The sequence below is a fragment of the Alosa sapidissima genome, chromosome 10 (genome assembly GCF_018492685.1).
Source record: "Alosa sapidissima isolate fAloSap1 chromosome 10, fAloSap1.pri, whole genome shotgun sequence".
Taxonomy (NCBI): domain Eukaryota; kingdom Metazoa; phylum Chordata; class Actinopteri; order Clupeiformes; family Clupeidae; genus Alosa; species Alosa sapidissima.
The window spans coordinates 3,868,606-3,882,942 of NC_055966.1; the positions used below are offsets into that span (position 1 = coordinate 3,868,606).

General features: G+C 47.7%; 1 protein-coding gene across 2 annotated transcripts in view; it reads left to right on the plus strand.

The window, feature by feature from the left end:
• mroh1 (maestro heat-like repeat family member 1) overlaps nucleotides 1-13,870 on the plus strand; it is a 29,552-nt gene extending 15,682 nt beyond the window's left edge. For both annotated transcript variants that reach the window (XM_042106900.1, XM_042106901.1), the window contains 20 exons: nucleotides 793-915; nucleotides 1,182-1,261; nucleotides 1,518-1,656; nucleotides 2,247-2,342; nucleotides 2,458-2,562; nucleotides 2,858-2,993; nucleotides 4,291-4,403; nucleotides 5,472-5,624; nucleotides 5,794-5,948; nucleotides 6,181-6,346; nucleotides 6,480-6,685; nucleotides 7,296-7,433; nucleotides 7,767-7,881; nucleotides 8,449-8,595; nucleotides 9,604-9,792; nucleotides 9,956-10,105; nucleotides 10,532-10,666; nucleotides 11,018-11,120; nucleotides 11,593-11,658; nucleotides 11,815-13,870. In XM_042106900.1, the coding sequence (XP_041962834.1) occupies nucleotides 793-915; nucleotides 1,182-1,261; nucleotides 1,518-1,656; nucleotides 2,247-2,342; nucleotides 2,458-2,562; nucleotides 2,858-2,993; nucleotides 4,291-4,403; nucleotides 5,472-5,624; nucleotides 5,794-5,948; nucleotides 6,181-6,346; nucleotides 6,480-6,685; nucleotides 7,296-7,433; nucleotides 7,767-7,881; nucleotides 8,449-8,595; nucleotides 9,604-9,792; nucleotides 9,956-10,105; nucleotides 10,532-10,666; nucleotides 11,018-11,120; nucleotides 11,593-11,658; nucleotides 11,815-11,891 (2,592 nt within the window). In that variant the 3' untranslated portion in view covers nucleotides 11,892-13,870. The remainder of the gene's footprint in view (nucleotides 1-792; nucleotides 916-1,181; nucleotides 1,262-1,517; nucleotides 1,657-2,246; nucleotides 2,343-2,457; nucleotides 2,563-2,857; nucleotides 2,994-4,290; nucleotides 4,404-5,471; nucleotides 5,625-5,793; nucleotides 5,949-6,180; nucleotides 6,347-6,479; nucleotides 6,686-7,295; nucleotides 7,434-7,766; nucleotides 7,882-8,448; nucleotides 8,596-9,603; nucleotides 9,793-9,955; nucleotides 10,106-10,531; nucleotides 10,667-11,017; nucleotides 11,121-11,592; nucleotides 11,659-11,814) is intronic.
• The last annotated feature ends 467 nt before the right edge of the window (nucleotides 13,871-14,337 follow it).

The following is a 14,337-nucleotide window of genomic DNA, read 5'->3' on the forward strand; positions in this document are numbered from 1 at the left end:
AGACCCAGCTTTCTGAACTTCTACAGCAAACTTGAGAGCTGATTTGGCCTGGTGCTAATTGGCATGGGACTCCAATTGAGCGTCATTAGCTGGTAATGACTGGCGTTCTGGAGTGAGCATTTGTTGATGAGCTGTTAAGCCGCTGGTTTGGGCTCCATCCAATGGCGCTCTGTGTTCGAGACAAATACGTTGTTGTCTGCCAGAGTTTCTTTTTTTTTATCGTCCTCTCAGAAGTTCAGAAAGTTTGTTTTTTTTTTCGCCCAGGTCCCCCGTACTAACGCAATTGTATTTTTCTTCTTCACTAATCACTCTGCAATGATGTTTTCTGAGCTCATGAGCTCTTTTTTCTCCATGCTGGGTTTCAGATCCTCGTCATATCTGATTCATTCAATTACACTTGGCACTGTGTGAATTCCCTCTTGATTGCAGGGATCTTCTCAACTTCCTCTTGGCCTGCCTCTCACCCAATCACAACCCGCCATGCAGATTGTGATTCCTTTTTTCTAATCTGTTTATATGTGCTGCTGGTTTAAAATAAGCTCATTTAAGGTGTGTACGGCTCAGTGGGCATGCTGTAACCCGTGTGTGATGTGTAATCGGAGTTTAACGATTACACTTGGGCCAACCTTTCACTCTGCTTTGGTTGATTTGCTCTTGGGCTATTCTTAGAGTCACTGTGACATTTCCACAGTCTTAGTGTGTGTGTGTGTGTGTGTGTGTGTGTGTGCGTGTGTGTGTGTGTGTGTGTGTGTGTACACGGGTGTGTGTGTTTTGCGCTCCACTCCTGAGCAGGACATGACCATGAAGATGAGTCTGATCCAGAGTGTGGGTCTCATAGCGAAGGCCATCAGTGGGTGTGTGCGCCGACAGAGCTACCTGTTCGCACGCAAGCAGGAGCTGATTGGAGTGATGATGGTCAGTTAGTGTCCAGTGTGCTCCCCACTCACCTTAACACCCCATCGCACCACAATTACTCAGCAATCTACACTGTAATCAACTCAAGCAATGTTTATAACGTCAATAGCAACATAGCAGGTTGTTTTAGATTGTACTTGTATCATAGGGTTATCATTAATACCAGTACTGATATTGCAGCATTGATTATTATCAGCAGTCAGCATCTATTAAAAGTGAGATGCAACATTAAACTTGCACCCAAGCTTGTTGAACTGTCATTGCAGGACTTTATAAAAGCAGAATCCACAGAAGTGATGAGAACTCCTGTGCGCCACCTCGTCATGACCACGTGTGCCAACCTTGTGTATCCTTTAAACAGCGCTGCTCTCACCTGACTGGTCAACTCCTTTAAACAGCGCTGCTCTCACCTGACTGGTCAACTAGGGGACAGAAAGAGATGGAGCGCTCAGATTTGTGTTGCTGTTTAGGTTTAAATGACGTTTGAACGTTTTTTTTTGGTTGGCAGCATTGGCCCCATTTATCTCCAGGCCATTGTGTTGTCTGGCTTGTGCAATGACGTTGTTCTCTGTTACCTGGTTGGTCCTTGACACAGCTGTCAGTAACTTGGACCCTGTGCTGACGGAGGTTGATAACTTTGACATTCTGCGGACCTGCATGAACAGCGTGTACTGCCTGCCTCCGCTGGACACGCCGGACAAGGGCAAAGAGGACGAGGCCCTGGACCCTCAGCAGCGGGAGGTGAGAGACTGTGGCTACTATAGAACCCTGTGGCCTCGAGCCCTGTTCTTACTAGGTTCTGTTCTTATAGGGATACTATAGGGATAAGACACTGTTACGGCACTGGTCAGTCCTTTGTGTCTTTGAGATGGCTACCTCAGAGTGTATGCAGAATCCTCTGCGATGCTGTTTTTCCTGCTGCTACACATCTCTGTGGATGTGTTCACGGCCTTGTGAAGCTGCAGGCTGGGCTCCTGATGCTCCATGCGCTGCAGCACTGAGCCAGGCTTCTCCTCCTCCTCCTCCTCCACCTCCTCCTCCTCCTCCTCCTCCTCCTCCTCCTCCTCCTCCTCCTCCACCTCCTCCACGCCCTGCTGCACGCTGCTTAGCTCCCAATCACCACACGGATGGCAGCCCTGGCAGCTGCAGCCACTCACATTATCATGATTCATTCTGGCCTGTGAAAATATGAACGTAGAGAGTGGAGATCAAATGTTTTCTGTTGATATTGGATCACAATCGACTCTTTTTATGGACAGCTGGGAAAGTAGGCTGTGCAAAAAGGCTATTCCTCTGGCGCTGCACCGCACAACATCATGTTTGTCTTGCAGGTCTTGTACTCTGAGACGTTCAAAGCTCTGAGTGACCTGTTGCGGAGTGTGTTGGCGCGTGACCTGAGTCCAGATGGACTTCAGACCGTCTTTAAGGTATGGAGCACTCCACTGTCTGTACATTACTATTACATGGCATTCTCCTCCAGAGTTTCTCCTGGTGTTTGACCTCTCTACTCCACCCCTGTATGGGTTGTATTGGTATGTTCAGCACATAGAGGGATGGTTGAGTTCCGGACAGGACCATGAGCGAGAGAGGGCGATCCTGACCACACTGGAGATCCTGCAGTTCTACTTGGATAGTCTCAATGTGAAGGTAAGATAGAGAGACTCAGGCTATGTTTTGTCTTAGTTTATCTTAATAGGGCCCCTATAATAAAGCATATCTAATGTTATTTTCATGCCATTACCTTCATAAACTGTATTAGCTTGTTTTAGAACTTGCTTCACTATATTTGCTATGACATACCATGAGTCTATAGGTGTGTATGTGGTGCATCTCATGAAGTGTCTGTGCTTTAAGATGTGCAGATGGTCTGTCTCTAACCTTGTGTCTATGAATGCTGCTCCTCTGTGTGTGTGTCTGCTGTGGCCTGCATGGCTGGCTGTAGAACATGGTGACGTTCCACAACCTGGGCGCTCTGCTGGGCCGGCTGGCCCCCCGCTGCACTGACCCCGTCCCTCTGGTGCGCCGGGCGGCCGTGGACTGCATCTACACCCTGCTGCACATCCAGCTGCGCTACGAGGGTGAGGCGCGCCGCCAGCACACGCTTAACACAGCTTAATGCAGCGCTCCACCCACACATAATGTGCAATAGCACTGTCATAGCTGCACACGCTTAACACAGCGCTCCACCCACACGTAATGTGCAATAGCACTGTCATAGCTGCACACGCTTAACACAGCGCTCCACCCACACATAATGTGCAATAGCACTGTCATAGCTGCACACGCTTAACACAGCGCTCCACCCACACGTAATGTGCAATAGCACTGTCATATAGCCGCACACTCTTAATGCAGCGCTCCACCCACACATAATGTGCAATAGCACTGTCATAGCTGCACACGCTTAACACAGCGCTCCACCCACACGTAATGTGCAATAGCACTGTCATATAGCTGCACACTCTTAATGCAGCGCTCCACCCACACATAATGTGCAATAGCACTGTCATAGCTGCACACGCTTAACACAGCGCTCCACCCACACATAATGTGCAATAGCACTGTCATAGCTGCACACGCTTAACACAGCGCTCCACCCACACATAATGTGCAATAGCACTGTCATATAGCTGCACACTCTTAATGCAGCGCTCCACCCACACATAATGTGCAATAGCACTGTCATATAGCTGCACACTCTTAACACAGCGCTCCACCCACACGTAATGTGCAATAGCACTGTCATATAGCCGCACACTCTTAATGCAGCGCTCCACCCACACATAATGTGCAATAGCACTGTCATATAGCTGCACACTCTTAACACAGCGCTCCACCCACACGTAATGTGCAATAGCACTGTCATATAGCTGCACACTCTTAATGCAGCGCTCCACCCACACATAATGTGCAATAGCACTGTCATATAGCCGCACACTCTTAACACAGCGCTCCACCCACACGTAATGTGCAATAGCACTGTCATATAGCCGCACACTCTTAATGCAGCGCTCCACCCACACATAATGTGCAATAGCACTGTCATATAGCCGCACACTCTTAATGCAGCGCTCCACCCACACATAATGTGCAATAGCACTGTCATATAGCTGTCAGCCTTTGGCAGGGCGCTCTTGACACGAAATAAAAACAGGTTTTGTTATCCTGGTGATCACAGTTAAACCAGTTAAAGACTTTTTTTGTGAATCTGGAACATGTAACTTCCTCAGTGAGAAGTCTCATCTTACCTCTCGCCCCGGTCTCTGGTTGACATTCCTATTTCATGTTACTGTGAGGGCCTCGTCCTGCCAAGTCTCTGAGGTCCCTCCCTCCCCGCCTGTGATGAAAAGTGTGTGTTGTTTTTCTGCTCGGCAGGGTTCTCCCTGGACTACCGGGATGATTCAGTGGAAGGCCTGATCAGCCTGCGGGAGCGGCTGGACAACCCTGACCACGCAGTGCTCTATAAAACCTGCTCTGAGCTCACCAAGGTGAGAAAGGACTCTGACTCATACCAGTCCACTGAGATCACAGTCTATTCTCTACTAACTCAACTGTGATGAATGAGTGAATTAAGATTGCGGTAATCTGAGTAACAGGCATTAATCACACATTAATCATCTCACTCTGTACTTAGCAGTTAGCAGTGCAGATGTGATTGAGATTATAGTCTTCTGTCTTTTACTTAATTAAATAAGCAATAAGTGGGAAGTCTCTCTTCTTGTCGTGTGTTAAGGGCCGTTCACACCATGCACGAGGACTATAACCATAACAATAAAAGCGTCCACACTAACCAACGATAAGCTCAGTCTCTCCTTGTGTTAATGAATGTGATGGCTGTTAGCTTTTTATCATTTTCAAAATCGCTCTAAAAGTGATCCCCAACGATATCGTTCTTCATGTCGTTATCGTTATAGTTTATGTGTGAACATCGTCATTCATATTAACGAGAAAGATATTTTTTGTTGAACGTTTGCCTTCATATGTTGTGAACGGCCCTTTAGATCATCAGAAAGTGCCTGTGCTCTCTCGTGTGTGTGTTAGATCATCAGTAAGCGTCTGTGCTCTCTCGTGTGTGTGTTAGATCATCAGAAAGTGCCTGTGCTCTCTCGTGTGTGTGTTAGATCATCAGTAAGCGTCTGTGCTCTCTCGTGTGTGTGTTAGATCATCAGAAAGTGCCTGTGCTCTCTCGTGTGTGTTAGATCATCAGTAAGCGCCTGTGCTCTCTCCTGTGTGTGTTAGATCATCAGTAAGCGCCTGTGCTCTCTCCTGCGTGTGTTAGATCATCAGTAAGCGTCTGTGGTCTCTCCTGTGTGTGTTAGATCATCAGTAAGCGCCTGTGCTCTCTCCTGTGTGTGTTACAGTAGATCATCAGTAAGCGTCTGTGGTCTCTCCTGTGTGTGTTAGATCATCAGTAAGCGCCTGTGCTCTCTCCTGTGTGTGTTAGATCATCAGTAAGCGCCTGTGCTCTCTCCTTTGTTAGATCATCAGTAAGCGCCTGTGCTCTCTCCTGTGTGTGTTAGATCATCAGTAAGCGCCTGTGCTCTCTCCTTTGTTAGATCATCAGTAAGCGCCTGCCACAGCAGCAACTGAGCACGCTGCTCTTCCTGCTGTTCGAAGGGCTGGTGGACTCCCAGTCCAACTGCTCAAGGGCCTCCAGTGTCATCCTCAACACACTGATGAAGAACCGAGGGGCCAGCCTGCAGGACCTGGTACAGCAGCAATGCCACAACTGTCCACTCTCTGGCTAGTCCTCCCCACTGTTCCACTGATCTCATAACACCATTGCTTTAGTGCTCCCCACTCTGTTCTACAGTACAATTGACACACTCAGTACTTGAGTTGGCTCTGTGTGTGTGTGTGTGTGTGTGTGTGTGGTAGGTCCCCGAGGTTCTGGAGGTGCTTCACACGAGGATGCAGGTGATCTCTGAGGAGCAGGTGAAGGTGGCCGTGGCCCAGTCCATCCTCATCCTCGCCACGCAGCACCTGCAGACTGTGGTCAGCACGCTCATCTCCTACCCACTGCCCTTCGACAGGTGAGCACTGCCTCCCCCAATCTAGCGAGCCTGAGTATTTCAGGAACCCTTACAGACTCCTGCACACTGACAAGTTGTTGTCCGGTCATAACTGAGCCAGACACCAGAGGGACATGATGCATGCCAGCTATGGAATCATTCTGGAACACTTGTCCAGAATGAGGTCCAGATCCTCGAGATGGGATTCTAGTTTATGAGGTGTCGTGTTCTGAGTGTGTTTTCCGTTGTCCAGCTGGAGCTGTGAGATGTGGATCGCTCTCGGAGCGGACAGCACCATTGCCTCGCGGATCATGGAGATGATGATCGAGAAGCTGAACGTTATGGCTCCTTATGTGGACAAGAAGGAGTCCATGATGAGGCCCGGCCTTACGAAAGTAGCCACCAGTCAGCCGCTAGCTGTGAGTACAGCTGCTTCAGAGACTCATCAACACATGCATTTCATATTGAGGTGTTTGTGTTTGTGTATGTTTTGTCATGCTTTATGTGTTTGTTTGTGCGTGCACATATGTGTGTGTGTGTGTGTATGTCCAGATGACGTGTGCGCTGAGAGAGTTGATGCTGAACGGTCAGACGGTGGAGGCGGTGGCGTCTCTGTTCCCGCAGCTGTTCAGCGCGCTGCTGCTGCGCGTGGGCTCCAGCGTCGCCGTGCAGCTGCCCAAGGACATCAACAGCAACAGCATCGGCCCCGACAGGAAGGGCCCCTCCAAGAGCACCATCGCAACCTTCCATGTGTGTGGGTGAGTGGAGCAGGAGGGGGATCTGGGGGCCCCTGATGTGTTAGCACTGCAGTCATAGAACACTGTTGGAACCCTCATACAAAAATGCTACTCCTCACAGATAACCTATCCAGAGGAATAAACCTGTGTGTTCATGTGCATCAGGGAAATGGAAGAGACGTTGAGCATGTGTTTCCTAGCTTTGTTATTTTAAAACACTTCGGTGTTTGGAGGTGGAGGACCAGGGATGTCAGACAGCTGGTCAGCCTTTTTTTGACTGCAGAAGCCACTCGGGCTATAAAAGACTACTGTCTGCTGCCGCTAATCTATCTGAAACGTACTTAATGCATTGTGCTCCTGTGCTGCTTTAAGGATTGCAGGGTTGCACATTTTAGTTTGCAGCCAAGTCATTACTTTTTCTGTAGCTGAAAGCAGTTGTGTTGGTGCCCTTTAGTAGAGTCTGGGTCCAGCCTTAGACAAATGAGGGTGGAGGGTTATTGGCAGTCTTGAAGAGAGTTTGTTTTCCATTTTTGACGATGAACTTTTGCTGACTTAGACTGACGCGCTCCTGTCTCATTTTCTGACCTCTCTAAGTGTGTGTGTGTGTGTGTGTGTGTGTGTGTGTACACAGGGTGGCTGTGGAGGCGCTGCGGATCCTGCTGGCTCGTGCCCAGCTGGAGGAGGTGGTCAAGCCTCTGGACCAGGACGGCGCCTGGGACAAGATGAAGGACCCCCAGCAGCACATAGAGGGCATCACTCTCCTGTCCAGGTGAGTCTGCCTGATACTGCTGATCATGAAAGTTTGCCTTCAGAGCACTTGGGTATTTCACTGTGCAGTTTTCTGTGTGTGTGCGCGCACACGTGTGTGTGTGTGTGTGTGTAGCTTCAGCTGTATGGCAGGAAATGTGCAGGTCTGAGTTTTGCATTTTGTGCAGAGAGGCCCCTTGTGATTTGTGCCCAAGCTATTTATGCGGTGTTATTATTTCACATAAGTGAAGTGCTTGTGTGACATTTTTTCTGTAGTACAGAAATGACTTTGCCGTTGTTGAGGCGTGTGTGGTGTACTGTATATGTGTGAGTGATTGCTTCCTACTCCCTGCAGAGCCATGGCCAAGCATGCAGGGCCCCGTCTCCCTGCCATCGTGGAGGCCTTGTGTCCCTCCCTCAACAACATCTACGAGTGCCAGAGAATCGTCGTCACTGCCTTCTTTGCTGAGGTGAGACCCAAGTCCTAACCGCTCCCTTCACTTCCAAATGTTCTAGTCCTTCAACAGCAACATCCGAACTCTAAATCAGCTATTCATTCCCACCTGTAGAAGTTCCTCCAGTGACTTAACCAGTCTTACAGCTGCAGTTTGTCTTAAGCATGTGCAGCAGGATATCACTAACGGCTTCCACACACAGTTGCGTTCCGTCAACGCATGATTGGCTGGTGCCATCTGTTGTTCGCTCGTTCGTAATTTGATTGGCTGGTGCCGTCCGTCGGTGCAGCAAAAGTTTAACTTCTCAACGACAGGAGCAACGCGACGCGACGGACCCACAATTCAGTTGGGCAACGGATGACGGAAGCCCATGTAAAGTGAACGGGATGCGTCTCCAGCACTGCATCGCATGCAACTGTGTGTGGGAGCCGTTAGTGACTCACTCACTTCAGATTTTGCATTATTTAGCCAATGGCACATTGGTGGAGCACAGTCTCCAGGCTCTTGCCCTTGTTGACGCTTAAACACGTCTCTGTTTGGGTGGTGTAGCTGCTTAAACACGTCTCTGTTTGGGTGGTGTAGCTGCTGAACCACCATGTGGTGACGGAGCTGATGATGATGGACCTGCTGATGAACAACATGATGGAGCGGATCTCGGAGCCCTGCTGCACCGTGCGCATGCTGGCCCTGCGTGGCCTGGGGAACATCGCCGTGGGCTCCCCCGAGAAGGTGCTCAATCCCACACCTCTTCAGTTTTAGCTTATAATCTCAGGTTACAGCTCCTCTCAAACATATTTTCTTAGATGCTTTTGTAAAGTCTGCAAGGATGTTCTAGCTATGCTCTGAAAACTCAGCTGGAAAATCAGCCTATTGGTTTTCATTTCAATGTTAAATTGTACATGTATTGGCTTAGGTCTAATAGGTCTTTAGGCATCTCCCAGGTGAATTTCTAGATTCCTAGCAGGAGCATAATAAATGAGAGCAGTTGTGATGTAGAAGTGATACACTTTTCTAATTGGTCCTTTCTATGGCCATCACAGGCAGGGAAGGGACATTTGAAAAGCCTACCTTAAGGCTTACCTTAAATCATATAGCGTATAATGACCACAGCAAAATATATAATGACTTCTCTCAATGGCAATGGGTCTTGTGCTTCTGTCTCATGTCTTTCATATCATTCTGTGAGTAGTTCACTTATCTCATTGGAACTTCATTAAAGGTGAAAGTCAGCGAGTAATAGCCAACGTTGCCACGCAACACCTGAAACTTTCAAGTTCTATTTGCGTGGCAAACTATTTGTCTTCTCAGCAGAAGCCAAACAATGGTAACAAATTAATTTTAGAAGACCCATTGTGTGAAGTTTCTTTACTCGTTTTGGCAAGTAGCCCTATAATAAGCAGGATAATGTATTGTCCACCGTTCGTTATCAGAAAATAAGTCCCAACAGGGCGAACAGGACCCTGACGCTAAGTGGACCGGCGGACAATACATTATCCCTTACATAACAATATGTCCTCTCTATATAGTTGAGATTGATGGGTCCACAGGATATTTATTAGCAGAATAATTGCAGTTTGCTTATTATAGCAAAAGGAAGCACTGTTACAAAGGAAGTACTAGCCAGTCTAAAAGTGTGTGTGTGTGTGTGCGTGTGTGCGCCTGCGTGCCTGCCTGGTCAGACTGAGCTGGGTAGTGTTGGCTAATGGCTGATGTGGGCTGTCCTGTGTGTGTGCTCAGGTGAATAAATATGCCAAGGAGCTGTTGGCAGCCATGAGTGCTGGGATGGAGGAGAAGGACGACCCCGGGAAGCACATCACGCTGGAGGCCATGTCCGGCCTCTCCAAAGTGCTGCTCTACCTGGACCAGAAGAACGTGCACTTACTGGTGGTCTACATATTCATGAAGATCAAGCCCTTCCTGGAAAACGTGAGAGTGCCTGCACTTGTGCTCTGGATCTTGTCACTTGCACTTTAATGGCCCACGCATCATTAGCTTCATACAGCACTGACACCCCCGCACAGGCATGCAATCTATTGATGAGTCCTCCATTCACTCCATCCATGCACTTCCCTTGTGCTCCCTGCTCCAGGAGAGTGATGAAATCCGCTGTGCTGCCATCATGCTCCTTGGGAACCTGTCCAAGTTTGGCTCAGGAGAACCCGTCTTCAAAGACCAGATCCACAACGTACTGGTCAGCATGCTGCTGCACCTTTGTGACCCGAACCAGCAGGTGGTCAAGGTAAGGCACCATCACTTCCACACGGTCAAGAAGGAGTCAAGAAGGACTCATCACAATTGCATTCTACCTCCTTCATTAGACTGACTGGCTTCAGAATGTGATGCCACTGCTCTGTGTCAGTAGATGTCTAAGCTCCAAGTGAAAACGCATACAGTATATTTCCTGTTTATTAGCCACATTGTGTATAAGCCGCAGGATAGTGTTTTATGCAAGTTAAAAGAAACAAAACCATATTAACTGCCCCCGTGTATTAACCTCATAGCTGAAGAAATTTTGCAAAGTCAATGTATAAGCCGCGGCTAATAGTTGGGAAAATAGGGTAATATTCTCCAAAGTATATTAGAAAAGGCTGCTGGCTCCTTAGTGCTTTTGTGCTTGTTAAGCGAGTGTGTTTGTCTGAGCTGCTGTCCTGTTGGCTGCTGGCAGGCCTGTAAGTACTCCATGAGGGTGTGTGCTCCCCTGGTGGGCTCCACGCAGATCACCACCATGTTCCAGAAGCATCTGCACGAGGACAAAGGCTTGCACTACGGCGAGTTCGTCAACGATCTCACCAAATACCTAGTGAGTAACACACAAGCTCATTTACTCTCCAGGCCCCATCGCACGGCTCCCTTTGGCCCAATAAATATGTGTCAGTGTCCTCCGGCAACAGCATATGAATATTTGTCTGGGAATAAATACTAAAATGTAGTTAGTATTCACAGTGTGCTAAGTAAACGCAGGCACTTCATTTTGAAGTGGGCATCCGGTTGTTGTTGACGTGTTAGACTTGTACACAGTAATTCATTAGCATTGAAATGGAAACAATATTCTCCTCTTTCAGCGGTTCAGTACTTCTTACATCATTTGTGCGTGTGACTCTCCTGCGGGAGCCAGATGAAAGTTCTGATGACTCTTTTGATCCTCCTGCAGATCCAGGACTTCCCAAACATGCTGAACTTCTACCACAACACCGTCGTTCAGTTCTTCAAAAGCAACTGGGCCGATATCCGTGCTGGCGCTGCCATGTTTATCGGTGAGACGAGAAGCGGGAGCATATTTGAGGGCACTTTGTTGCTGTTGTTGAATAAAAATACATCAATGTACACACACACACACTCACCCGCACATATTTTGATATTATTTTCTATAGCGAAGTGACAAATTGCTCTTATGGTTCATTTGATTGATGATTTAGCTAGATTTTAAATACACTTTCTTTCTGCCATATTTCAAAAACTGAATACACATTGTATCATGTGGTATGGTATGCATGCAGAAGGTAGGGATGAATGATATTGAATGAAATGCTGCTGTTGTGGGAGAGTAGTCTCATGTTATGCTCAGCCTATCTTTAGTGGCTGCTGAAAATTCATACTTCTGAAAGAACTTGATATGTCAGTTGAATTTAGCTTTTGCTGACAGGCAGTGAGACAGATATCACACCCACTCTGTCAGTCGTGTTTTCAAGTGCGAATGTGTGATTGTTCTACACTTTCCTCCAATAGGCTTTCTCTTGGGGAATCTTCCAGAGAACCTCTTCATCCACATGAACATGGCAAACGTCACTAGAGGTGAGGAATCCTTATATATTTGAGTGTGTGTGTGTATGTGTGTGTGGGGCGGGGTGTTATCTGTATGAGGTCCTTTACAAATTAATTTTGTAACTCATTTGTAACTCTCTCTTTCTCTCTCTATCTCTCTCTCTGTCACTCTCTCTTTGTCTCTAGGCCTGGTGATGCTGTTGCAGGACCCTGACCCTATGGTGCGAGCCAAGGCAGCAGAAGCCATGGGCCATTTCCACTGACCACCCTGCCCCTGCCATGTAGAATTAGCACTGTTTCTTTCCCTTTAGAGAAGCCCAGAACGTTGGTGGTGTGGGGGGGTGGGGTGGGGTGGGGTGGTGTTGCGTGACTTAATAATAAGCCCTTGAAGGATTTTAGTGACCAAAGAGTGTGTACCAATTCCGTTCAGACACCCGTATCCCCATCATTCCATGACCTTGGAGTTCTGTTAATGAACTAGTTGCCAAATTGTTTCTGTTTACAGCACATTAGCAAGAGGAGATTAGAGTGGTTCGAAGAGTATGGGGGCATGCTAGTGTGAGAGATTATTAGAGTGGTTAGAAGAGTATGGGGGCATGCTAGTGTGAGAGATTAGAGTGGTTAGAAGAGTATGGGGGCATGCTAGTGTGAGAGATTATTAGAGTGGTTAGAAGAGTATGGGGGCATGCTAGTGTGAGAGATTAGAGTGGTTAGAAGAGTATGGGGGCATGCTAGTGTGAGAGATTAGAGTGGTTAGAAGAGTATGGGGGCATGTTAGTGTGAGAGGAGTGTGGGGGTGTGGAGACATTACCATCAAAGGCCATCTAGTGGTTCGGATGGTCATTTTCAACCAATGAGCCAAGTTCAACATTAACCGGTTGGGAAGCAGCATGCAGATTAGTCCCATTCTCCAACCTGAGCGCTGGAGTCTGCTCCATGTGGCCATTCTTCAGAATGCACCCAAAGTAGCTGCAGCAGGGCAGGCCATCCTCAGAGCTCAGTGCAGTGACTCACATCTGATTCAGGCCTCAGCAGATTGAGTGACTGAGCGCATGAGCGCCTCCTGCTGGAGCTGGCTGCACTGCCCAGCGTGGGCTCTCCCCTCTCAGCCCAGCCCTCGGGACACCCTGACCACTGGGGTGGCCTTTGACTGTACATCAGCACTTAATCTTAAAAGTCTTAATGGACAGGGTAGCTTTAGATGCCTTGTGGCTATTCTTCAGGCAGTGGTTATTGGAGCGCCCTCAGCACCTCCATGTTGCATGGCCTCCATGTTTGCACTTGTATAGCGAGGTGCTGGTCAGAATGTTCGATGGCTCCACGAGAGTCAGTCATTCCCCTTCAAGAGCAAAATGTAACACTGTTGAAGACTTTTCCACGGTTGTAGCATGGAGCCAAAATGCTGTGTTGAGGGTCTTGACTGATGGTCAGTGATGTGGACCCCGAGTAGGACTTGATGGCTTTCCCTAAAGAGGTGTAGCTGACGGTGGATGTTAGATTACAGACTGACCGCTTATGCTTCCTTCAAAACTAAAGAGTAGATCCTGAGACCAGTCCAGCCTGTTGAGAGAGCTGCCATTGATCCAGTGCCAAATATTTCATATCCATAGAGAAGAAAATAAGTTACCCTGAGAGTGATGCAATAACGTTTGTCATTTTCATACTCTGCCTTTAGTGACCTGTCTGCCATTTTAGATTTTGTATCGTCCAGGTTTCCCCACCCCATTCCGCCCATCGTCCGTCTGCTGCACTACGTTGTGTGTGGAGTGTGAGTCGGGGTAGAGGAGGCTGCTCCTACTGCAGTCGCTCCCACTGAGCCACTGAACAGTACATTGCACTTGTCAGCCACCCTGCCCTGTCTGCACACACACACACACACACACACACACACACCCCTGAAACCCCACAAATAGAGTGTGTGTGTGTGTGTGTGTTTGATTTTAGTGGTGGGAGCACTTTTCCATGTACAGGAGAATGTAGTGTCCTCCTCTTGTGGATAGCATGTGTGTGGGTGTTTGAGTTGGTAGAGATGCTTTAGTATGTAGAGTAGAGTAGCATTGGGTGAAGTGGAACTGGGAAGAGTGTTGTGTCCATCCTTGTGTTCTGTCATGTTGTTTTCTATAATAATAACGGTACGTATTATGAAGATGTTACTGCTACTCCCCATGTGATGGGATCAGACTACTGAGAGTGATGGCAATCGACTCCTTTTAACAAGTATCATTAAAGAGATCATTCCTGACAACCTTGCAGAAAATCTCCTCCTTCTTCCATGAGACATCCTGTCACAAGTTCACAAAGTCCCTCTTACAATGGTATTTACAACAGTGATCGTGAATTGATCTTCCTGAATAAACAATATGAATCGTCTGAAGTGAAATTAAACTATTCATATATAGTTTACAATATGGGTGTAGCGTTGACCTTTTTAACTGGGTGCTTTAGGCATATTATTAAGCGGAACATTAGTTGATCTTATCTTATTTCAGTGTTGTGTCAGAGCTACCCGTGTGAGGACTACAGGCATCGGCTAGGTGTGCCTCTCTAAGGCTCACTGCTCACGACTGGAACTTAATTTATTTTATTATGCTTCTTCAGCTAAAAAAAAACTGAATTCCTTGCTTATCTCCCGCATTACATATGCATTGTAAAAGCATTTTGCAGATTTGCAAACTGTAATAGCCTGTCGAGTTGCCTTCTACCAGCGCA